General features: G+C 31.8%; 1 protein-coding gene across 4 annotated transcripts in view; it reads left to right on the forward strand.

The window, feature by feature from the left end:
• Window positions 1–24,598, forward strand: part of LOC134846496 (uncharacterized) — a 52,135-nt gene extending 27,537 nt beyond the window's left edge. For all 4 annotated transcript variants that reach the window (XM_063863875.1, XM_063863873.1, XM_063863876.1 and 1 more), the window contains 2 exons: window positions 21,785–22,889; window positions 23,971–24,598. In XM_063863875.1, coding sequence (XP_063719945.1) covers window positions 21,785–22,889; window positions 23,971–24,486 — 1,621 coding nt within the window. In that variant the 3' untranslated portion in view covers window positions 24,487–24,598. The remainder of the gene's footprint in view (window positions 1–21,784; window positions 22,890–23,970) is intronic.
• Window positions 24,599–25,724: the final 1,126 nt, after the last annotated feature.

Below are 25,724 nucleotides of genomic sequence, written 5' to 3' on the forward strand. Positions count from 1 at the left end.
GTGTGAGCAGACATCTCACTTTTGTGGAGTTTGTTTTTGATCAACGAAAAAGAGCCCATAGGTAATAATTAAAACTTATTTTTTTGTTACAACTTTTGGCAAAAAAGACATTATAATCAATTATAAATGATTTAAAAATTTTTTTCTGAATGAACTATAGTCAATAATAATGGATTACACAGAAGCGAAGCAGCAACAAGCAGCTCTATAATGTGCAATCAGAAAAAAAAAGAAATAGGCAGCAAAAATAAAAAAAATCGGCTACGTCTCGGGTTTGTTCTACGACCTACATCCACTTAAAGATAGTGAGTCTCACGTGGTAACCAATTAGCAAAAAATTGTAGCTTTTCTTTAAAAGCTATCACGCAACGAAACTTTTGAAAGTTTTTTTCTTTCTGAAACCAACCACGCGATGCGTCATCTTAAGTTTTTCCGAATAGTGAATTATTTTGCTACAAAAAACTTCAGATTTTATTTTGAAAAGCAAATCAGTTTGCAATAAAAATAAGTTTTCCTTAGCAAGCAAATCAAACGTTGAAACTCTGAGGTATTTCATTTTTTTATCAAAAACCAAACCATTTCGCGATGCAACTATGAAATAATTATTTCAAGTTCTTCAAAAGATTGAATCAACTCGTAAGAATTTTTAGTTTTATTTGTCCGTCTACTCAAAGAAATACTTTTTTCAAAAAATTCAAGTTAGTTACGCTAATCAATTGGCTAAAAAGTCAAGTTTTTCTTTTGAAGCATTTTAAGCGAGTGTTTTTTCAAGAGACTAGAAGCCTTTCACGCGATCAGTGGTCCCCATGTTTTAAGATAGAAAACAGTTTTGCGAGAACGAAGGCAATGTGTCAAGATATGTAAAAGGTTTCTCAATGAAACAAGATAGGTGTTTGGTTTCTAATGTTTTAAGATGTGTTATACCAAGGCTCAGATAATACGTTTCAGAAAATTTTCGGCTCTCGGTTTTTCCATGTTTTAAGATTTGCCTATGTATTAGGATTAGTTACAGAACATTAATGTTAAGATAGGGAATAGAATTCCTAAAAAATCAAGATAGGTTTGAGATGATAAGATGGCAAGTTTCAAAAAAATTTAGTGTTCAAACCTCAAAAAAAAATTGGCAGTCAATTTTACTAATACTGCAATGTTTACAATCCTCTACAGCCATTAAAAAAGTCTAAGTAATAGGATATGTTACACTAGTATTCTAACCAACAGAATTTATAATCAAGCTATAATGAATTTATTAATGAATTTATTACTATTATGAATTTATTCTTAATGGATTCGATCATTAAGAACTTCCCTTTTTGGGTAAAATTAAAAAAAAACTTTTTAGTTTCTTGTGTTCCGACTAAATAGATGGAGTTTTTGAATCCGGATTCCTCAGCTTCAAATTTGAAGCTTCATCATAAACTCTTCTGTATTTGGACATTGGTCCATCTCCACAACAACGAGAAATCTTTTGTTGAGTCCCTCGCTTGTAAATTTGAATTTGTAAGTTTCGCTATCATAGCAGCAATACGTCTTCCTGTACAGGTGCAATATTTCAGTACTGGCACAAAAAAAACTGTAAAACAAATGTTTCAATGTGTTTTGAAGAGCAAATCATTCGCAAAAAATTTAGTTTGGCTTGGCAAGCTGTTCGAGCAAAGAAAATCTGAAAATAACTCAAGTTAATGAAGCCAAAAGATCGGCAAATATCAAATTATTTTATTGGAGCCACTGAAGCATTGAAAAATTTCAAAATTTTTTTTTTCGAAAAATGAAACGTTTACCAAAATTTTTTCATTTTTTCAAAGAGCGAATCAGTTTGCAACAAAATAGTTTTCCATAGCACACAAATTCTTGCGGTAAAAGTCTGAAATACTTCAATTTATTTCATGGAACGAACCGTACTGAGACAAATTAATGTTTCTTTAAGTAAATTTTCAAGCAAGCAATTCAAGCGATAAAATTTTGAAAAAAAAATTTAAATTGCCAAAACAACGCATCAAATTGTGAAAAAATTTTTTTTTTCTTGGCAAGCTATTCATGCAAAGGAAATGATAAAAAACTTCAACTTAAATAAGCTAATCGATTAACGTAAAAATAGTTGTCGAAATACTGTAAATTCTAGCGTTGAAAAATTTTGAAAGAAAAGAAAGTTTTGTTTTCAAAAAGTAAACTGGTTTTATTAAACAAAATTGAGAGTTTTTCAAAAAGCGAATCAGCTTGTGACAAAAAATGTTTTGTTCTAGCAAGCACAGAAAATTTTTTTAAATGTGCTATTTATGCATTGAAAGGATTCAATTTTTTTCACGGAAACGCGCACCGTTTGATTAAAAAAACAACTATGTTTTTTTTTTTCAAAGCGCGAATCAGTTTTCGACAAAAAGACTCATTAGCCAGCAAGTTGAGCTGGCAAACTTCAGAATATACGAACTTTTTTCATAGACTGAACTGAACCCTATAGTGACAAATTAATGTATTTGAGAAAGCTCCTCATAGTTCAAAAATTTCGCAAAGACATCAAATATCGTGTAAGCAACTGATTTAATTGATGAAATTTTGAAAAAAATCGTCATCTTGTACAAAGGACGCAACATTTTGCACACAATAGTTTTCTTGGCAAGTTAATCTGGCAATAAAAATTTTAGGCAATTATAATCCAATTAAGCTAATCGGTTGGCCAAAAAGCTGAGTTTTTTTTATTGAACTCAATCAGGCATTGAAACGTTTCAAGTTTTTCCAAAATGCAAGCCGTGTTGCGAAAAAAAACCTTCCAGTCGCTCTTCAAAGAGAAACTCAGTTTGCGATAGACAAAAGTTTTCCTCAGTAAAAAAATCAAGATTTGAAAATTTAAATCGTTTCAAGTTTTTCCATAGACCGAAGCGTATCGCGGAAAATTACGTTTTTTTGTAGGCAAATCAGCTAATCGATTCAAAATTGATGTTTCAATTAGTTTCAAAAAGCAAATATTTGCGCAACAAAAATAAGTATTTTTTAGCAAAAAAATGTCTCGGTGGAACTTTGAGCTGCTTAAATTTTTTTCATAGACCAAACCGTAACGTGACAAGGTACGGTTTGTAAAAGGAGCTGTTTAAGCGATTAGTTCTTGAAACTTTTTGAGTTTTTGCTTGATGCCGAAACAATTTACGAATAATTATAGTTTTCTTAAGCAAGGTTTTCGAGCGATAAAACTACTAAATAAATGATTCAAGTTATTCAATAGAACAAACTAACTTAAAAAATTTTAAATATTTTTTGGCAAGCTATTCAAGCAGTGAAACTTTTTAAAATTTTTTACTAAAAAAAGCTAATTGATTGAAAAAAAAACACAAAATTTTTTATAGGTGCTTTTTAGCCATTGAAAGGATTCGAATTTTTTTTACGGAAACGCGCACCGTTTGGTTAAAAAAACAACTTTTTTTTTCATTGCGCGAATTAGTTTGCGACAAAAAAAACTCATTAGCCAGCAAGTTGAGCTGTCAAACTTCAGAATATACGAACTTTTTTCATAGACTGAACTGAACCCTATAGTGACAAATAACTGTTTTTGATCAAGCTCCTCGCAGTTCAAAAATTTCGCATAAACATCAAATTTTGTGTAAGCAAGTGATTCAAATGATGAAATTTTGAAAAAAAATGTCATCTTGTACAAAGGACGCAAAATTTTGCACACAATAGTTTTTCTTGGCAAACTATTCTAGCAAGGAAACTTTTAGGCAATTGTAATCCAATTAACCTAATCGGTTGGTTAAAAAGTTAGGTTTTTTTCTAAACTCACTCAAGCATTGAAACGTTTCAAGTTTTTCCAAAATGCAAGCCGTGTTGCAAAAAAACCTTCCACTCGCTCTTCAAAGAGAAACCCAGTTTGCGACAGACAAAAGTTTTCCTCAGCAATAAAATCAAGATTTGAAAAACTAAATTGTTTTAAAATTTTCCGTAGACCGAAGCGTATTGCGGAAAATTAGGTTTTCTTTAGGCTAAAAATCCATTCGATTCAAATTTGATGTTTCAATTAGTTTCAAAGAGCAAATACTTGCGCAACAAAAGTAAGTTTTCTCTAGCAAAAAATGTCTCGTTGGAACCTTGAGCTTTTTAAATTTTTCTCATAGACCGAACCGTATCGTGACAGGGTATGGTTTCTAAAAGCAGCTGTTTAAGCGGTTAGTTCTGGAAACTTTTTGAGTTTTTGCGTAATGCCGAAAAAACTTAAGAATACTTATAGTTTTCTTGAGCAAGGTTTTCGAGCGATAAAATTACTAAATAAACGATTCAAGTTATGCAATAGAACAAACAAACTAGAAAACTTTAAATATTTCTTGGCAAGCTATTCAGGAAGGAGGACTTTTTAAAATTTTTGTACTAAAAAAGCTAATTGATTGAAAAAATAAACAGAAAACTTTTTTAAATGTGCTATTTAGGCATTGAAAGGATTCAGTTTTTTTTCACGGAAACGCGCACCGTTGGGATAAAAAAATTAACTTTGTTTTTTTTTTTCAAAGCGCGAATCAGTTTGCGACAAAAAAACTCATTAGCCAGCAAGTTGAGCTGTCGAACTTCAGAATATACGAACTTTTTTCATAGACTGAACTTAACCGTCAGCAATAAAATCAAGATTCGGAAATTTAAATTGTTTCAAAATTTTCCGTGGACCGAAGCATATCGCGGAAAATTACGCTTTCTATAGGCTAAATATCCAATCAATTCAAATTTGATGTTTCAATTAGTTTCAAAGCGCAAATATTTGCGCAACAAAACTAAGTTTTCTCTAGCAGAAAAAATCTCAGTGGAACCTTGAGCTTTTTAAATTTATTTCATAGACCAAACCGTATCGTGAAAAGGTACGGTTTCTAAAAGCAGCTGTTTAAGCGATTAGTTCTTGAAATTTTTTAAGTCTTTGCGTAGGGCCGCAAAAATTTGCGAATACTTATAGTTTTCTTAAGCAAGGTTTTCGAGCGATAAAATTATTGAATAAATGATTCAAATTAATCAATAGCACAAACTAACTAGAAAAACTTTAAATATTTCTTGGCAAGCTATTCAGGCAGGAGAACTCTTTAAAGTTTTTGTACTAAAAAAGCTAATTGATTGAAAAAAAACAGAAAACTTTTTTAAAGGTGCTATTTAGGCATTGAAATGATTCAATTTTTTTTCACGGAAACTCGCAAGGTTTGGTTAAAAAACACAATTTTGGTTTTTTACAAAGCGCGAATCAGTTTGCGACAAAAAAACTCATTAGCCAGCAAGTTGAGCTGTCAAACTTCAGAATATACAAACGTTTTTCATAGACTGAACTGAACCCTATAGTGACAATTTACTGTTTTTGAGCAAGCCCATAGTTCAGAAATCTCGCAAAAACATCAAATTTTGTGTAAGCAAGTGACTTATATGATGAAAATCTTGAAAGAAAAAATGTCATCTTGTACAAAGGACGCAAAATTTTGCACACAATAGTTTTTCTTGGCAAGCTATTCTAGCAACGAAACTTTTAGGCAATTGTAATCTAATTAACCTAATCGGTTGGCCATAAAGTTCGGTTTTTTTTGAACTCACTCAGGCATTGAAACGTTTCAAGTTTTTCCAAAATGCAAGCCGTGTTGCAAAAAAAAACCTTCCAGTCGCTCTTCAAAGATAAACTCAGTTTGCGACAGACAAAAGTTTTCCTCAGCAATAAAATCAAGATTTGAAAACTTAAATTGTTTCAAAATTTTCCGTAGACCGAAGCGTATCACGGAAAATTACGTTTTCTTTAGGCTAAAAATCCATACGATTCAAATTCGATGTTCCAATTAGTTTCAAAGAGCAAATATTTGCGCAACAAAAGTAAGTTTTCTCTACCAAAAAAATGTCTCGTTGGAACCTTGAGCTTTTTAAATTTTTCTCATGGACCGAACCGTATCGTGACAAGGTACGGTTTCTAAAAGCAGCTGTTTAAGCGATTAGTTCTGGAAACTTTTTGAGTTTTTGCGTGAGGCCGAAAAGATTTAGAAATACTTATAGTTTTTTTAAGCAAGTTTTTCGAGCGATAAAAATACTAAATAAACGATTCAAGTTATTCAATAGAACAAACTAACTAGAAAAATTGTTAAAAATTTCTTGGCAAGCTCTTCAGGCAGTAGATTTTTTTAAAAATTTTTTTACTAAGAAAAGCTAATTGATTGAAAAAAACAGAAGAAATTTTTAAATGTGCTATTTAGGCATTGAAAGGACTCTATATTTTTTAAGGAAACGCGCATCGTTTGGTTAAAAAACAACTTTGTTTTTTTTTTCAAAGCGTAATTCAGTTTGCGAAAAAAAAACTCATTAGCCAGCAAGTTGAGCTGTCAAACTTCAGAATATACGAACTTTTTGCATAGAGTGAACTGAACCCTATAGTGACAAATTAATGTTTTTGAGCAAGCTCCTCATAGTTCAAAAAATTCGCAAAAGCATCAAATTCTCTAAGCAAGTGATTCAAATGATGAAATTTTGAAAAACAAAATGTCATCTTGTACAAAGGACGCAAAATTTTGCACACAATAGTTTTTTCTTGGCAAGCTATTCTAGCAAGGAAACTTTTAGGCAATTGTAATCTAATTAACCCAATCAGTTGGCCATGAAATTAGGTTTTTTTTGAACTCACTGAGACATTGAAACGTTTCAAGTTTTTCCAAAATGCAAGCCGTGTTGCAAAAAAACCTTCCAGTCGCTCTTCAAAGATAAACTCAGTTTGCGACAGACAAAAGTTTTCCTCAGCAATAAAATCAAGATTTGAAAACTTAAATTGTTTCAAAATTTTCCGTAGACCAAAGCGTATTACGGAAAATTACGTTTTCTTTAGGCTAAAAATCCATACGATTCAAATTTGATGTTTCAATTAGTTTCAAAGAGCAAATATTTGCGCAACAAAAGTAAGTTTTCTCTACCAAAAAAATGTCTCGTTGGAACCTTGAGCTTTTTAAATTTTTCTCATGGACCGAACCGTATCGTGACAAGGTACGGTTTCTAAAAGCAGCTGTTTAAGCGATTAGTTCTGGAAACTTTTTGAGTTTTTGCGTGAGGCCGAAAAGATTTAGAAATACTTATAGTTTTTTTAAGCAAGTTTTTCGAGCGATAAAAATACTAAATAAACAATTCAAGTTATTCAATAGAACAAACTAACTAGAAAAATTGTTAAAAATTTCTTGGCAAGCTCTTCAGGCAGTAGATTTTTTTAAAAATTTTTTTACTAAAAAAAGCTAATTGATTGAAAAAAACAGAAGAAATTTTTAAATGTGCTATTTAGGCATTGAAAGGATTCTATATTTTTTAAGGAAACGCGCATCGTTTGGTTAAAAAACAACTTTGTTTTTTTTTCAAAGCGTAATTCAGTTTGCGAAAAAAAACTCATTAGCCAGCAAGTTGAGCTGTCAAACTTCAGAATATACGAACTTTTTGCATAGACTGAACTGAACCCTATAGTGACAAATTAATGTTTTTGAGCAAGCTCCTCATAGTTCAAAAAATTCGCAAAAACATCAAATTCTCTAAGCAAGTGATTCAAATGATGAAATTTTGAAAAACAAAATGTCATCTTGTACAAAGGACGCAAAATTTTGCACACAATAGTTTTTTCTTGGCAAGCTATTCTAGCAAGGAAACTTTTAGGCAATTGTAATCTAATTAACCTAATCAGTTGGCCATGAAATTAGGTTTTTTTTGAACTCACTGAGACATTGAAACGTTTCAAGTTTTTCCAAAATGCAAGCCGTGTTGCAAAAAAAACCTTCCAGTCGCTCTTCAAAGATAAACTCAGTTTGCGACAGACAAAAGTTTTCCTCAGCAATAAAATCAAGATTTGAAAACTTAAATTGTTTCAAAATTTTCCGTAGACCGAAGCGTATTACGGAAAATTACGTTTTCTTTAGGCTAAAAATCCATACGATTCAAATTTGATGTTTCAATTAGTTTCAAAGAGCAAATATTTGCGCAACAAAAGTAAGTTTTCTCTAGCAAAAAATGTCTCGTTGGAACTTTGAGCTTTTTAAATTTTTCTCATGGACCGAACCGTATCGTGACAAGGTACGGTTTCTAAAAGCAGCTGTTTAAGCGATTAGTTCTGGAAACTTTTTGAGTTTTTGCGTAAGGCCGAAAAGATTTAGGAATACTTATAGTTTTCTTAAGCAAGTTTTCGAGCAATAAAATTACTAAATAAACGATTCAAGTTATTCAATAGAACAAACTAACTAGAAAAATTGTTAAAAATTTCTTGGCAAGCTCTTCAGGCAGTAGTTTTTTTTAAAAATTTTTTACTAAAAAAAGCTAATTGATTGAAAAAAAAAACAGAAGAAATTTTTAAATGTGCTATTTAGGCATTGAAAGGATTCTATTTTTTTAAGGAAACGCGCATCGTTTGGTTAAAAAACAACTTTGTTTTTTTTTTCAAAGCGCAATTCAGTTTGCGAAAAAAAACTCATTAGCCAGCAAGTCGAGCTGTCAAAGTTCAGAATATACCAACTTTTTGCATAGACTGAACTGAACCCTATAGTGACAAATTAATGTTTTTGAGAAAGCTCCTCATAGTTCAAAAAATTCGCAAAAACATCAAATTCTCTAAGCAAGTGATTCAAATGATGAAATTTTGAAAAACAAAATGTCATCTTGTACAAAGGACGCAAAATTTTGCACACAATTATTTTTCTTGGCAAGCTATTCTAGCAAGGAAACTTTTAGGCAATTGCAATCTAATTAACCTAATCGGTTGGCCATAAAGTTAGGTTTTTTTTGAACTCACTCAGGCATTGAAACGTTTCAAGTTTTCCCAAAATGCAAGCCGTGTTGCAAAAAAAACCTTCCAGTCGCTCTTCAAAGAGAAACTCAGTTTGCAACCGACAAAAGTTTTCCTCAGCAATAAAATCAAGATTTGAAAACCTAAATTGTTTCAAAATTTTCTGCAGACTGAAGCGTATCACGGAAAATTACGTTTTCTTTAGGCTAAAAATCCATTCGATTCAAATTTGATGTTTCAATTAGTTTCAATGAGCAAATATTTGCCCAACAAAAGTAACTTCTCTCTAGCAAAAAAAGTCTCGTTGGAACCTTGAGCTTTTTTAATTTTTCTCATGGACCGAACCGTATCGTGACAAGGTACGGTTTCTAAAAGCAGCTGTTTAAGCGATTAGTTCTGGAAACTTTTTGAGTTTTTGCGTAAGGCCGAAAAGATTTACGAATACTTATAGTTTTCTTGAGCAAAGTTTTCGATCGATAAAATTACTTAATAAACGATTCAAGTTATTCAATAGAACAAACTAACTAGAAAAATTGTTAAAAATTTCTTGGCAAGCTCTTCAGGCAGTAGATTTTTTTAAAATTTTTTACTAAAAAAAGCTAATTGATTGAAAAAAAAACAGAAAAAAATTTTAAATTTGCTATTTAGGCATTGAAATGATTCTATTTTTTTTAAGGAAACGCGCATCGTTTGGTTAAAAAACAACTTTGTTTTTTTTTCAAAGCGCAATTCAGTTTGCGAAAAAAACTCATTAGCCAGCAAGTTGAGCTGTCAAACTTCAGAATATACAAACTTTTTTCATAGCCTGAACTGAACCCTATAGTGACAAATTAATGTATTTGAGAAAGCTCCTCATAGTTCAGAAATCTCGCAAAAACCTCAAATTTTGTGTAAGCAAGTGATTCAAATGATGAAATTTTGGGGAAAAAAATGTCATCTTGTACGAAGGACACAAAATTTTGCACAAAATAGTTTTTCTTGGCGAGCTATTCTAGCAAGGAAACTTTTAGGCAATTGTAATCTAATTAACCTAATCGGTTGGCCATAAAGTTAGGTTTTTTTTGAACTCACTCAGGCATTGAAACGTTTCAAGTTTTCCCAAAAAGCAAGCCGTGTTGCAAAAAAAAACCTTCCAGTCGCTCTTCAAAGAGAAACTCAGTTTGCAACAGACAAAAGTTTTCCTCAGCAATAAAATCAAGATTTGAAAACCTAAATTGTTTCAAAATTTTCTGCAGACCGAAGCGTATCACGGAAAATTACGTTTTCTTTAGGCTAAAAATCCATTCGATTCAAATTTGATGTTTCAATTAGTTTCAAAGAGCAAAAACTTGCGCAACAAAAGTAAGTTTTCTCTAGCAAAAATGTCTCGTTGGAACCTTGAGCTTTTTAAATTTTTCTCATGGACCGAACCGTATCGTGACAAGGTACGGTTTCTAAAAGCAGCTGTTTAAGCGATTAGTTCTAGAAACTTTTTGAGCTTTTGCGTAAGGCCGAAAAGATTTACGAATACTCATAGTTTTCTAAAGCAAGGTTCTCGAGCGGTAAAATTACTAAATAAACGATTCAAGTTATTCAATAGAACAAACTAACTAGAAAAATTGTTTAAAATTTCTTGGCAAGCTCTTCAGGCAGTAAATTTTTTTAAAAGTTTTTTACTAAAAAAAGCTAATTGATTGAAAAAAAAACTGAAGAAATTTTTAAATGTGCTGTTTAGGCATTGGAAGGATTCTATTTTTTTAAGGAAACGCGCATCGTTTGGTTAAAAAACAACTTTGTTTTTTTTTCAAAGCGCAATTCAGTGTGCGAAAAAAGAACTCATTAGCCAGCAAGTTGAGCTGTCAAACTTCAGAATATACGAACTTTTTGCTCTTCATAGTTCAAAAAATTCGCAAAAACATCAAATTTTCTGTAGGCAAATGATTCAAATGATGAAATTTTGAAAAACAAAATGTCATCTTGTACAAAGGACGCAAAATTTTGCACACAATAGTTTTTTCTTGGCAAGCAATTCTAGCAAGGAAACTTTTAGGCGATTGTAATTTATTTAATCTAATCGGTTGGCCATAAAGTTAGGTTTTTTTTGAACTCACTCAGGCATTGAAACGTTTCAAGTTTTTCCAAAATTCAAGCCGTGTTGCAAAAAAAAACACTTACAGTCGCTCTTCAAAGAGAAACTCAGTTTGCGACAGACAAAAGTTTTCCTCAGCAATAAAATCAAGATTTGAAAATTTAAATTGTTTCAACATTTTCCGTAGACCGAAGCGTATCGCGGAAATTTACGTTTTCTTTAGGCTAAATATCCAATCGATTCAAATTTGATGTTTCAATTAGTTTCCAAGAGCAAATATTTGCCCAACAAAAGTAACTTTTCTCTAGCAAAAAATGTCTCGGTGGAACCTTGAGCTTATTAAATTTATTTTAAAGACGGAACCGTATCGTGACAGGGTACGGTTTCTAAAAGCAGCTGTTTAAGCGATTAGTTCTGGAAACTTTTTGAGTTTTTGCGTGAGGCCGAAAAGATTTAGAAATACTTATAGTTTTCTTAAGCAAGGTTTTCGAGCGATAAAATTACTAAATAAATGATTCAAGTTTTTCAATAGAACAAACTAACAAGAAAATTTTTTAAAAAATTCTTGGCAAGCTATTCAGGCAGTAGAACTTTTTAAAAAATTTTGTACTAAAAAAAGCTAATTGAATGAAAAAAAAACAGAAAAATTTTTTTAAATGTGCTATTTAGGCATTGAAAGGATTCTATTTTTTTACGGAAACGCGCACCGTTTGGTTGAAAAAGAAACAACTTTTTTTGTTTCAAAGCGCGATTCAAATTGCGACAAAAAACTCATTAGCCAGCAAGTTGAGCTGTCAAATTTCACAATATACGAACTTTTTACATAGACTGAGCTGGACCCTATAGTGACAAATTAATGTTTTTGAGCAAGCTCCTCATAGTTCAAAATTTCGCAAAAACATCAAATTTTGTGTAATCAAGTGATTTAAATGATGAAATTTTGAAAAAAAAATGTCATCTTGTACAAAGGACGCAACATTTTGCACACAAACGTTTTTCTTGGTAAACTACTCTAGCAATGGAACTTTTAGGCGATTTTAACCCAAATAAGTTAATCGGTTGGCCAAAAAGTTAAGTTTTTTCATTGAACTCACTCAGGCATTGAAACGTTTCAAGTTTTTCCAAAATGCAAGCCGTGTTGCATTAAAAAAAAAAACCTTCCAGTCGCTCTTCAAAGAGAAACTCAGTTTGCGACAGACAAAAGTCTTCCTCAGCAATAAAATCAAGATTTGAAAATTTAAATTATTTCAACATTTTCCGTAGACCGAAGCGTATCGCGGAAAATTACGTTTTTTTAGGCTAAAAATCCATTCGATTCAAATTTGATGTTTCAATTAGTTTCAAAGAGCAAATATTTGCCCAACAAAAGTAAGATTTCTCTAGCAAAAAAAGTCTCGTTGGAGCCTTGAGCTTTTTAAATTTTTCTCATGGACCGAACCGTATCGTGACAAGGTACGGTTTCTAAAAGCAGCTGTTTAAGCGATTAGTTCTGGAAACTTTTTGAGTTTTTGCGTAAGGCCGAAAAGGTTTACGAATACTTATAGTTTTCTTCAGCAAGGTTTTCGAGCAATAAAACAACTAAACAAATGATTCAAGTTAATCAATAGAACAAACTAACTAGAAAAGTTTTAAATATTTCTTGGCAAGCTATTCAGGCAGTAGAACTATTTAAAATTTTTGTACTAAGAAAAGCTAATTGATTGATAAAAAAACAGAAAAATTTTTTACATGTGCTATTTAGGCATTGAAAGGATTCAGTTTTTTTTCACGGAAACGCGCACTGTTTGGTTAAAAAAAACAACTTTGTTTTTGTTTTCAAAGCGCAATTCAGTTTGCAACAAAAAAACTCATTAGCCAGCAAGTTGAGCTGTCAAACTTCAGAATATACGAACTTTTTGCATAGACTGAACTGAACCCTATAGTGACAAATTAATGTTTTTCAGCAAGCTCCTCATAGTTCAAAAAATTCGCAAAAACATCAAATTTTCTGTAAGAAAGTGATTCAAATGATGAAATTTTGAAAAACAAAATGTCATCTTTTACAAAGGACGCAAAATTTTGCACAAAATAGTTTTTTCTTGGCAAGCTATTCTAGCAAGGAAACTTTTAGGCAATTGTAATGTAATTAACCTAATCGGTTCGCCATAAAGTTAGGTTTTTTTGAACTCACTCAGGCATTGAAACGTTTCAAGTTTTTCCAAAATGCAAGCCGTGTTGCATTAAAAAAAACCTTCCAGTCGCTCTTCAAAGACAAACTCAATTTGCGACAGACAAAAGTCTTCCTCAGCAATAAAATCAAGATTTGAAAATTTAAATTGTTTCAACATTTTCCGTAGACCGAAGCGTATTGCGGAAAATTACGTTTTCTCTAGGTTAAATATCCAATCGATTCAAATTTGATGTTTCAATTAGTTTCAAAGAGCAAATATTTGCCCAACAAAAGTATTTTTTCTCTAGCAAAAAATGTCTCGGTGGAACCTTGAGTTTTTTAAATTTGTTTCATAGACCGAACCGTATCGTGACACGGTTTCTAAAAGCAGCTGTTTAAGCGATTAGTTCTTGAAACTTTTTGAGTTTTTGCGTAAGGCCGAAAAAATTTACGAATACTTATAGTTTTCTTGAGCAAGGTTTTCGAGCAGTAAAATTACTAAATAAATTATTCAGTAGAACAAACTAACTAGAAAATTTTTTTAAAATTTCTTGGCAAGCTATTCAGGCAGTAGAACTTTTTTAAAAAAATTTGTACTAAAAAAAGCTAATTGAATGAAAAAAAACAGAAAAAATTTTTAATTGTGCTATTTAGGCATTGAAAGGATTCTATTTTTGTACGGAAACGCGCACCGTTTGGTTAAAAAAACAACTTTGTTTTGTTTCAAAGCGCGATTCAGTTTGCGACAAAAAACTCATTAGCCAGCAAGTTGAGCTGTCAAACTTCAGAATATACGAACTTTTTGCATAGACTGAACTGAACCCTATAGTGACAAATTAATGTTTTTGAGCAAGCTCCTCATAGTTCAAAATTTCGCAAAAACATCAAATTTTGTGTAAGCAACTGATTTAAATGATGAAATTTTGAAAATAAATCGTCGTCTTGTACAAAGGACGCAACATTGTGCACACAATAGTTTTTCTTGGCAAGCTAATCTGGCAATAAAACTTTTAGGCAATTTTAATCCAATTAAGCTAATCGGTTGGCCAAAAAGTTGAGTTTTTTTATTGAACTCACTCAGGCATTGAAACGTTTCAAGTTTTTATAAAATGCAAGCTGTGTTGCAAAAAAAACCTTCCAGTCGCTCTTCAAAGAGAAACTCAGTTTGCGACAGACAAAAGTTTTCCTCAGCAATAAAGTCAAGATTTGAAAATATAAATAGTTTCAACATTTTCCGTAGACCAAAGCGTATCGCAGAACATTACGTTTTCTTTAGGCTAAATATCCAATCGATTCAAATTTGATGTTTCAATTAGTTTCAAGAGCAAATATTTGCGCAACAAAAGTAAGTCTTCTCAAGCAAAAAAATGTCTCGGTGGAAATATGAATTTTTTCAAGTTTTATTTCATAGACCGAACCGTATCGCGATAAGGTGCGGGTTCTTAAAGCAAGCTATTTAAGCGATAATTTCTTGATACTTTTGGAATTTTTGCGAGCTATTCAGGCAGTAGAATTTTTTAAACATTTTGTACTAAAATAAGCTATTTGGTTTGAAAAAACAGAAAGGTTTTTTAAAGGTGCTATTTAAGCATTGAAAGGAGTCAATTTTTTTTTACAAAAAAGTGCACCATTTGGCTAAAAAAAAAACAATTATGTTTTCTTTCAAAGCGCGAATCAGTTTGCGACAAAAAAACTCATTAGCCAGCAAGTTGGGCTGTCAAATCTTGTCATCTAGTTTTCCTTGGCAAGCTATTCAATCAATGAAACTTTTGAAAAACTTTCAAATTGATTACAATAATCGATTAGCAAAAAAGACGAGTTGATCTTTTCAACTCATTCCAATGTTAAATCCAGTGTTAAATTATTTCAAGTTTCCAAAAAACGAACCGGTATGTTAAAAATATTTCAATTGTTTTTCAAAAAGCGACTCAGTTTGCGACAGAAATAAGTTTTCCTCAGCAAACAAACCAAGCCTTAAAACTTTGAATTAGGTTAATTGTTTCAAAGACTGAAACGTATCGCAACAGGTTTAGCTTCCTTAAGCAAGCTAATTAAGCGATACAACTACGAAATAATTACTTCAACTTATTCAAAAAAACGAACAAAGTCGAGAATATTTCAAGTTCGTTTTGACAAGCTCTTCAAACACAAACACTTTTGGAGAATTTAAAATGAATTAAAAGTATCTGTTGCCAAAAAAATCAATTAATCTAAAAAACAAGCCGTTTTTCAAAAAAAGTATGTTTTTTTGAAAAACTAATCAGTTTGCGACGAAAATAAATTTTCCTTTGCAAGCAAATCAAATGGTGAATTTTTGTTGAAATAATTCAGGTGTTTTGATAGACCGAACCGTATAGAGACAGCTTAGTGTTTCTTCAAGCAATTTATTGGAACAATTATTTTTTGAAAATTTTCTAATTTTTGCGTAGACCAAAAAGACTTGCAATAAACTACATTTTTTTTCGCAAGCTTTTCAAGTAAATAAGTCATGACATATTGACTTTAAATTTTCAATCGAACGAATAATAAGATCGCAAAAATTCTAAGTTCGCAAGAGCCGTTCAAGCAATGAAACTTTCAGAAAATTTCAACTCAATTGGCATAATTTTTTGCCGAAAATTTTAAATTTTTTTTTATTGTAATCTTAAAACATTTCCTATTGTTCTCAAACATGAACAATTTTTCAAAAAGCTATTTTATTTTGTTTCAAAAAGCGAATCATTTTCCGACAATAAAGTCTTTCCTCGGCCAGCAAGCTAGACCGTGACACTTTGAAATTTTCGAAACTTTCTCATAAACCGAATCGTATAGCGACAAATGACGTGAAATAATTTTTTTTTGAAATTTTTCGAGTTTTTGCGCAGACCAAAAAAAAAACTTTGCGAGAACAAAATTTTTTTTTTAAGGAATCGATTCAAGCGAAGAAACTTAAAAATTAATTTTTTATGTTGTTCAAAGGTCGAGTCATTTCGCAAAAAATTTCAGTTTTTCTCGGCAGGCTATTCAAACAATGAAAATTTCGGGCAACTTTATTTCAATTATGCTATTCGGTTGGCAAAAAAATTAAATTTTATTGAACTCATTCAAGCGTTGAAACGTTTCAAAATTTTTCGAAATGCGAGCCGTTTCAAAAATTAGTTTCAAAGAGCAAATCATTTTGCAACAAAAGAAAATTTTCCTTAGCAAGAAAAAATATAGCTAGAACTTCGAACTATTTAAATTTTTTTTTCATAGACTGAACCGTATCGCGACAACGTACGGTTTCTTAAAGCAAGCTTTTCAAGCGATTTTTTCTTGAAACTTTTTGAGTTTTGCGTAGCACCGAAAAGATCTGCGAAAAAATTTAGTTTTCCAAATCAAGCTTTTCGAGTAATAAAAGATTCAAGTTATCCAATAGAACAAACAAGTTAGAAAAAACTTTAATAATTTTTGGCAAGCTATTCAACCAGGAAACCTTTCAAAAATATTGTATTATAATAAGCTAATTGGTTGGAAAAAACAAAAAGAATTTTCTAAAGACGCGCTTTAAGCGTTGAAATTTTTCAATTTTTTTTCCAAAAATGCAAACCGTTTGGCTAAAAAGGAACAACTTAGTTTTTTTCAAAGAGCAAATCAGTTTGCGACAGAAAAAATTTTAATTAGCCAGCAAATTGAGCTGTAAATTTTCGAAATTGATGAAGTTTTTTCATAGACTGAACCGTATAGTGACAAATTAATTTTTTGAGCGAGCTCCTCTTGAGAGCGAAAAAATTTTGCAGAAACATTCAATTTTTTAAGCAAGCGATTTAAAAGATGAAATTTTGAAAGATGACAGAAAAAAATTTTCATTAGCCAGCAAATTGAGCTGTAATTTTTCGAATTTGATGAAGTTTTTTCATAGATTTCACAGTATAGCGAAAAATTACTGTTTTGAGCGTGCTCTTCATAGACCAAAAACTTTTGCAAAAACATCAAACTTTATGTAAGCAAGCGATTTAAATGATGAAACTTTGAAAAAATTTTTCATGTTGTACAAAAGACGCAACAACTCGCACAAAAATTAGTTTTTCTTGGCAAGATATTCAAGCAATGAAGTTTTTGAAAAAATTACAACTTGATTAACCTAATCGATTACCAAAAAAGACAAGTTGTTCTTTTCAACTCATTCCAATGTTAAATCCAGTGTTAAATTATTTCAAGTTTCCAAAAAACGAACCGGTTTGCTAAAAAATATTTTAATTGTTCTTCAAAAAGCGACTCAGTTTGTGACAGAAATAAGTTTTCCTCAGCAAGCAAACCAAGCATTATAACTTTCAATTATTTCAAGTTGTTTCAAAGTCTAAACCGTATTGCAACAAGTTAAATTTTCTTAAGCAAGTTAGTTAAGCGGTTCAACTATGAATTAATTACTTCAACTTATTCAAAAGAACGAACAAATTCGAGAATAAATCAAGGTTTTCTAGACCAGCTCTTCAAACAAAAACACTTTAAAAAATTGTTAGTGAAATAAATTAATCGGCTGCCAAAAAACTCAATTAACCAGAAAAATAAGTCTATTGTTTCGAAAAACGTAACAGTTTGTGACAAAAAAATTCTTTTCAAGCAAATAAGTGGTGAAATTTTGTTGAATTATATCAGGTGTTTTGATAGACCGAACCGTATAGCAACAAGTAAGTGTTTCTTCTGGCATGCTATTGAAATGAATATTTTTTGAAACTTTTCAAATTACTGGTAAACCAAAAAGACTTGCAATATACTGCAGTTTTTTATGGGAGCTTTTCAAGCAAAGAAGTCATGATATATTTATGTCCAGTTTTTCAATCGAATGAATAAGTTCGCGAGAACTCTTAGTTATTCTTGGCAGGCCATTCAAGAAAAGAAACTTCTAGAAAATTTCAATTTAATTGGAATAAATTGTTGCTGAAAAATTTGTGTTTTTTCTATTGGAGCCACTGATTCGTTGAAATATTTCCTGTTGTTTTGAAAAATGAACCGTCTTCCTAACAACAATATTTAAACTTTTTTTCAAATAGGGAATCGTATTGCGACATAAAAATCTCTCCGCAGCCAGCAAGCTAGGCTGTGATACTTTAAAAAGTTTGAAGTTTTCTCACAGACTAAATCATATAGCGACAAACTACGTTTTCTTTAAGTAAGCTCCTCAAGTTTTTCGAGTTTTTGCGCAGACCAAAAAAGTTTGCTATAAATTAAAATTTGTTTAAGCAAGCGATTCAAGCGAAGAAACTTTTAATTTAAAGTTTCATGTTGTTCAAAGGTCAAATCATTTCGTAAAATATGAGTGTTTTTTGGCAGGCTATTCAAGCAAGGAAACTTTTATAAAAAAAATTCAATTTAAATAAGCTAATTGATTGAAAAAACAAGAAAATTATGTTTAGAAGCTGTTCGAGCATTGAAACAAATCAAGTTTTTCCGGAAAATTCAAACAATTGGCCAAAAAAAACATTTCGTTTTTTCTTCAGTTAGCGAATCAGTTTGCTACAAAAAAAAGATCCTTAGCCAGCAAATTAAGCTAAGAAAGTATAAAAATTAAGAAGTTTTTTCATAGACTAAACCGTTTCATAGACTAAATTCCATTTTTTGAGGCAAGCTCCTCATGAGAGCAAACAAAAATTAAAAACATTAAAATTTATATAAGCAAGCAATTTGAACAATGAAACTTTTTAGAAAAATTTCATGTTGTTCAAAGGTTGCATCAATCCGCAAAAAAATAATTCTACTTGCCAAGCTGTTCAAGCAATGAAAATTTAAAAAAAATCAAGTTATTTAAACTAGTCGATTGAAGAAAAAAAATAGTTTCTTCGCTTGAAGCCATTCAAGCATTGAAACGATTCATTTTTTCGCAAACTGAACCGTTTTGCTAAAAAAAAACATTTCAATTTCTGCCAAAGAGCGAGTCAGTTTGCGACAAATTGAGCTGTATAACATCAAATTGAAATGTTTCATAGACTAAACCGTATAGTGACAAATTAATTTTTTGAGCAAACCCTTCATGAGAGCAAAAAAAAAATTGCATAAAAACATTAAATTTTATAAACAAGCGATTTAAATTATGAAACTTTGAAAAAAATTTCATGTTGTTCAAAGAGCGCATCGTTTCGCAAAAAAAAATCTTGTTCTTCTTGGCAAGCTATTCAAGCAATGAAAATTTTAGGCAATTTTAAGCTAATTAAGCTAATCGGTTTGCAATAAATTTAAATTTTTCTATTGAACTCATTCGAGCGTTGAAACGTTTCAGGATTTTCCGAAATGCGAGCCGTGTTGCAAAAAAAAATGTTTCAATTAGTTTCAAAGAGCAAATCATTTCGCAACAAAAATGGGTTTTCCTTTGCAAGAAAATGAATCGGCGAAACTTTGAATTATTTTAATTTATTTCATAGAGCGAACCGTATCGCGACAGGGTATGGTTTCTTAAAGCAAGCTATATAAGCAATTATTTTTTGAAACATATTGAGTTTTTGTGTAGGGCCGAAAAGATTTGCGAAAATTTAGTTTTCTTGAGCAAGCTATTTAAGCGATGAAATAACTAAATGATTGATTCACTTTATCCAATAGAACAATCAAATTAAAAATGTTTGAAGTTTTTTGGGCAGTAGAACTTTTAAGAAATTTTGTATTAAAATAAGCTAACTGGTTGGAAAAATTTTTTTTTTTCAGAGACGCCATTTAAGAATTAGTTTGCAAGGAAAACAAGTTTTCTTTAGCTTTAGTAAGCAGATCAAGCGTTGATTTTTTTTGGAACTTTTCAGGATTTTCATTAGACCAAACTGTTTTGCGAGAAGTTACGGTTAACTTAAGCAAGCTGTACAAGCGACGAATTTATGGATTAGTTATTATTAATACAATTCATGTTATTTCATTGAGAAAGCCAGTTTGCGAAAAATTAATGTTTTCACAAACATTGCAAGCAATTCACTTTTCCTAAGCAAATAATTGAAGCGATGAAATTTTTTTCAGTTATTTCAAAAAGTGACGCAAATCCCAACAAAACTTATTGTTTCTCTGCAACTGTTTTAAGCGATGAAAGCGTGGCCTTTCAAACTATTTACTCGAGTCGATTGGCAAAAAATCTAGGTTTTTTAGTTGAAGCCTCTCAACTGATAAAACGCTGCAAGTTATTCCGAGATGTAAATCTTTTCACAAAACCTCATTCAAGTTGTTTTATTGACTGAACCTTTTTGAGAGAAGTTAAAGTTTTCCTAAGCAAACTATGCGAGCAGTTTAACTTTGAAATGTTCAGAATTTTTGGAGACTGAATTGTTTTGCAAAGAAATTTAGTTTTTCGTAGCAAATTATTCGAGCAAAAAAACTTTGAAGTATTTCAAGTCAAATTATTGCGCGTCTCGGTTCGAAAAAGCGTCAATTCTCCTAAGCATGGCGTTTGCTGCTTTTAGTTAGTCTGTTTCAAGTTGAAATGATTCTGTAAACATATAAAACGTTAGCAGGTAATTTCTAGGCTTTAAGTTGAATCGAGTTAATCTTATTGAAAAAGTTTCGCACTTCTTTCAAAAAAAGTTCTACAAAATTCCAGACTTAAGAAAATTTTTTGGTGGCTCTGGATAGATCTTAGACAATGTGATATAAGCCTTTTCAAACGCCGGGCTCGATAGCCCCTTGAATAATATTTTTCACGCTAAACTGATAATTTTTTTTCATATATAGTTTGCAAAAGATTTATCGGACAATGTTTCAAAATTTTGAAGTAACTTTGACTTTCATGCCTAAAATGAATTAAAATGGCTCTTTCAACTTTTGCCTTTCCATGTTTGTTGGCTCCCAGTCTTTTTTCTGAAAATTGGATGGAAAATTGTTTTTCAATGAAATTTTTTTTCAAGTTTTGTCTTGAGTTTAGGCATAAAAAACGGCCATCTACAAAAAAGTATAGTTCTGTTGAGTTAATCTTGCCACAGTTTAATGCAACCTTGACATTTCGATGCTGTTTCACCGCTCTCAAGGTCTAATTCAAAAATTCAGACGTTGTCCGATAATTTTTTACAAACTATATAAAACTCGCAGGCGCCCCAATATGAGCTCTATGTGCACGCGTTATCTCAAGTTCTCTCTCTTTGTCCATAGAAGAAAAATACAGTTTCATATATGAAGTCTATGGAAAAAATGATTAGCATACAAAACTCATACAAAATTTCAGAAATGTTTTTAAAATTTTTAATGAACATTTTTGGTCTTTTTGCCTTTTAGGAAGCTTTCTGGTCATTAAAAAATTGATTTAAAAAAGCTTATCATACAGTTTTTTTTTAGGAAAATTATACGATAATCATTTTGTCATAGAAAAAATAAACTTAAATGGCTAAAATCACCAAATGCAGTTTAGCTGCGTGGTAGCTGCCAGTTACACTATGAGTTTTCTTATGACAAAAAATCCGTGGTTAGTGTTTCGGATGAAACATAAAATTTCAAAACAAATTTTTTTTTTGTATTTTCAAAGTATGGAAAAAACGCTTATCATACAATTTCATAGTATGGAAAAAATGCTTATTTTGCTACTTTCATACACTTTTACTCTATGAAAGTGTATGAAAGAAAATGGTAAGCATTTTTTCATAAATGAAAATTGTATGACAAGCATTTTTTGTCAACCCGGGTCTTTTGATTTGCCGAAGATAGTAATCAATCACTCTATATTTAGTAGAAATATCCTGTGTTATCTACGGGTACAGAAAAGCAAATGGAACTGACAAAGCCAGATAGGTAAGAGGTAGTAGGGTATCGCAATCAGATTGTTCAATCATGAACAGGAATCACTTAATTAAGTCTCAGCAAACCCTTGAATTTTGTGTTTCTTTATCAAATGGAAGGCCTCACATTATTGCAGCAGAATAACAGATTTTCATCTATCAAAAAATCATCTATCGAATTACATCACATCTTTGTTGAGAATTTGCTGCAAAAAAAACAGTATCGCTGTGCTTATTGGAAAAGCTTCGAAAATCGATAATTTAAAGGAGACCGAATTGACAGCAGAAGAACTAACTTGGAGCTGCGCGAAAGACATGAAAAAGTACACATTCGGCGGAGATGGAATTACTATCGTATGTTTCTCAAGTCTAGCTAAGGGTTGTTCACAAGCAGCGCTAGAGTGGTACCGCCAACAAGATATTTCGGTTGTTTTTGTTGTTCTTGGGAATAGCATCGACAAAACGGCTTTTGCGCAGCTATCTCTTCAATCTGCACTTTACCTACCTCTCAAACGTTCAATGGTTCTAAGACTGGATTGCCTTACAAGTTCATTGATTGACATAAGCCACTTCTGCAAAGGCCTGAATGATCAGACAGGGACAAATTACAACACTCGGTTGCCAGTGATGAATCATTATGATGAATCAACGCTAATTGCGAATGCCGAGAACTACAAAAGAGAAGAGCTCAGAGAATTGATATCAGCATGTGAAAACGTCAGAAATACCGATGCAGTTACCTTTCTCGCGTTGTTCGGACTTTACCCAGCAGCGTTCGATGTAGTTTTTCGAGAGTATTGTGAACATATAAGATCAAAACAAGGAGACCCAGAGAGAAGGAGGGAACAAGCAGTGGCTTGTAGGAAATATGCGTCTGAACTGCTCCTTAAGATAACCAACCATCGCGACCTTATGTTTAATCAAATGCAAGATGACGATTGCGGTCGATATTTACAATCATTTCTATCTTTGCTACACGCAAGTTGTTCTGTTTGGTTTAATCCAAAACCCCTCATGGGTTATAATCAAATTATCGGAATGTGTACAGCTGCAATTAACAAACTGCAGGTCGCAAACATTAGCTTTGACAGTAACCAGACTGAGACTACAGAACGTTACCATCACCAGACCGTTGTCAAAGATCGTTTAGACATGGGAAGAGCAGAATTTGTTGGGCTTAGCATGGGAGACTTTAACAGAATCAAATTCATTCAGGCCATTAAGCTAACAGTCGAAGCACGGGTATGTTTTTGGTTCTTTCTCGCAATCTCGACTCTAAAGGCTTCTAGTTAAGCGTTTCAATGGTTTCAAACACTAAGTTCCCTTGTTTGCGCTCAAAATTCAACATAGGCTGATATCAGTTAATGTTTTTTTTTGAATTTTGGCTAACTTTAGGAGCCACCATATGTGTCTACTTAACATGGGTTATAAGGAAACATGGGAACTACTAAACAATTTCCACCCCTTTCAAAAAAAGGCGACCACCGGCGACCTTAAACCGAGATTATAAAGTTTCAAAAGCTTCAAAAACTTGCGAGTTGTCGCTTTCCTTAAATTTTTCAAGTTGTCTTTGGATGCGAGTTGTTGGGATACCTTGTTAAGTAGATGTAGATCAAAATGGTCGATTTTTCGACCAATCAGAATGCAGCAAAATTAAAATTCACAATAGAAAGCTCAGTGCTAATTTACTGTATTTATTTATAGGAGTGGAAATTCTTAAGTAGGTCCGAAACACGTATGTAAGCATGCGGTTTGGCTACTTATCTTAGAGAAAAACATGAAGTTTTTTGTTCCGACTTTCGACAAAACGGAAAATTTCAGCTTGGTGTGGTTTTTTATTCAGTTGTTTTTTGTCGCTCGAAATAAGTGATTTTGCAAAAAAAATTATACCCCATAGAAGATATCGACTCCCTAACATCAAATTTAAAAAGATTTTACCTCCAATCATTTTTTGCAAAGTTTTAGGAGTTTGAAAATTGCCAATTTGGCCATACTCTGGGCTACTTTATGTGCACTTTTTAGATTTTATCCATAATCATGACAGCGTAACGCGTTTTATTTATGCGTGGTTATTTATCCCGCAAAGCAAAGTCGTTCCAAATTGAATTGAGGCTAGCTAATCGGTGGTATAAACTTTGACACTTAATCTTTTGTATTGTCTAAAATTTTTCAATATTTTCTTTTTCCAAAAACTATTCGATCTGCATTAAGGGGCAGTCGGAACATTCAGGGCTTTGCCCTGATATACGAGTACTCTTGTTTGAAATTGTAAACCCTCATCCTTAACAATTTGCAAATGAACTACAATTGAGTTTATTTTTAGACTGCTGCCGAAAAGAGGGAGGCAGTCAGGAAACTTTCCAACATGGAAAAAACAATCAGACGAAAAAATGCACACATATATATACTCAAGAATGAGTATAGAAATAAGATTAACACCGAGACAATATCTGAATTGGCAAAGAAACGGGCACAAATAGCCAACAAGTGTGCTGAATATGCAGTTTATTGTGTAGAGCAATCAACTGCACCTCACCACAGACTATTTCACTTGGACGCTGCCATTTTTTCTACAAACGGTATATTTATGGATCCCTTCAATTCTGCGTGTTATGATATTCTGATCAAAGTGTTTAGCAAAGAGAAGGAGTCAGCTGAGGCAGCTATCAACAATGAACAAAATAAACACATTGAAGAGGAAACACTTTTGAACCGTTTAGTTGAGGAAGATATTCAAGTTGGTTGGGCGAAACATGTGGTTTTCCGTGATGGAGAATGGAAGCTTTCAGTCGACGAATTTTTTTTCCATAAAGCTGGTATTTTCAAAATCTTCCATTGAAACAACAGTTTATGTACATGGACATTATACAAAAGCTATTAAATTCTAATGTGCAGTAGTTTTAGTTGATATTAAAATTTTAAGGTGTACTCGGATAATACCTGTGCAAATAATTAACCATTTCCTTCTCTTTTGGGTTCCAGAACTGTTCAGTGAACTGAGTTATAAACACAGAGACGAAGCAGAGCTTCGCAACACTTGTGATATAAAATATGCCAGTGTTTAGGCGTAAGCAAAATGACAGTGTAAACCAACGACGTATTTTACAAAAACAACTCAGAATAAGTTAAGAGCAGAATTGGTCCGACCAATTTCTAATTCACAAACTATTCATATTATCTAATCCGTAAAACTGCAGCCAGGCAATAGAATTTTCGAAAAAGGGGGAAAATAGAATTCTCTTCTCAAAAATTTTACAATCAGTTAACACTCTTGATTTAAAATGAATTGAGTGTGGCAAGTGTACAAATGCATAAGAAAGCTCTAATCATTGCTTTTTTGCGACAAGAAAAAGAAAATGGGCAAAAAGAGCTACAAAAACTCCACTCGTACATGGTATATCGAGGGAAAGTTCATAATGGCTTCAAACATACAGAAACTTCGAAAAAAAAAAAAAATTTTGGGAAAAATTGCACAAAATTTCAAGATTGTGGCTATTTTTTTGATGATTCTCATCTTACGTGCAGATTTTGAAACCAAGCTCAAATTGTGATTTAAATGGAATCATTTTGAGACAATGATACAAAGTTTTGAATAAAAATATGGATTTTTCCACATTTTTTTCCGTAAAATATTGAAATACTGTAAAGTTTACCCGAAATTTGAGCTAAAGCGCGGGTTATACAATGCCATGAATATATAAAGCTCATATTAGGTGAATCAAAATTGAAACGTCCGATTTTTCGGGAAAATAGTGAAAACAATCCTAATTTTCGAGAAAGTAAAATTAATCAAATCTATTCAAAATTTACAACTTTCAACCTTTTATTTGCGTAATTAACTGGTTTTTGATCCAGTTAGGGAAAACTTATCTAAGAATCTCATTTCAAATGAACAATAAGAGCAATATTCACAGAAATTTTTAGATCAAATTACATGATTCAACTCCTCCAATTATTTTCTCAATGATTTACCCAACTTTGTACAAAAATTACAACTTCTGAGAAAAGTTTCACATTCATAATAATAAATTTCAGAAAAAACTGAACATTTTACAGCTCAAATTAACTACAAATGGG

Source organism: Symsagittifera roscoffensis, chromosome 5 (assembly GCF_963678635.1).
Source record: "Symsagittifera roscoffensis chromosome 5, txSymRosc1.1, whole genome shotgun sequence".
NCBI lineage: Eukaryota > Metazoa > Xenacoelomorpha > Acoela > Convolutidae > Symsagittifera > Symsagittifera roscoffensis.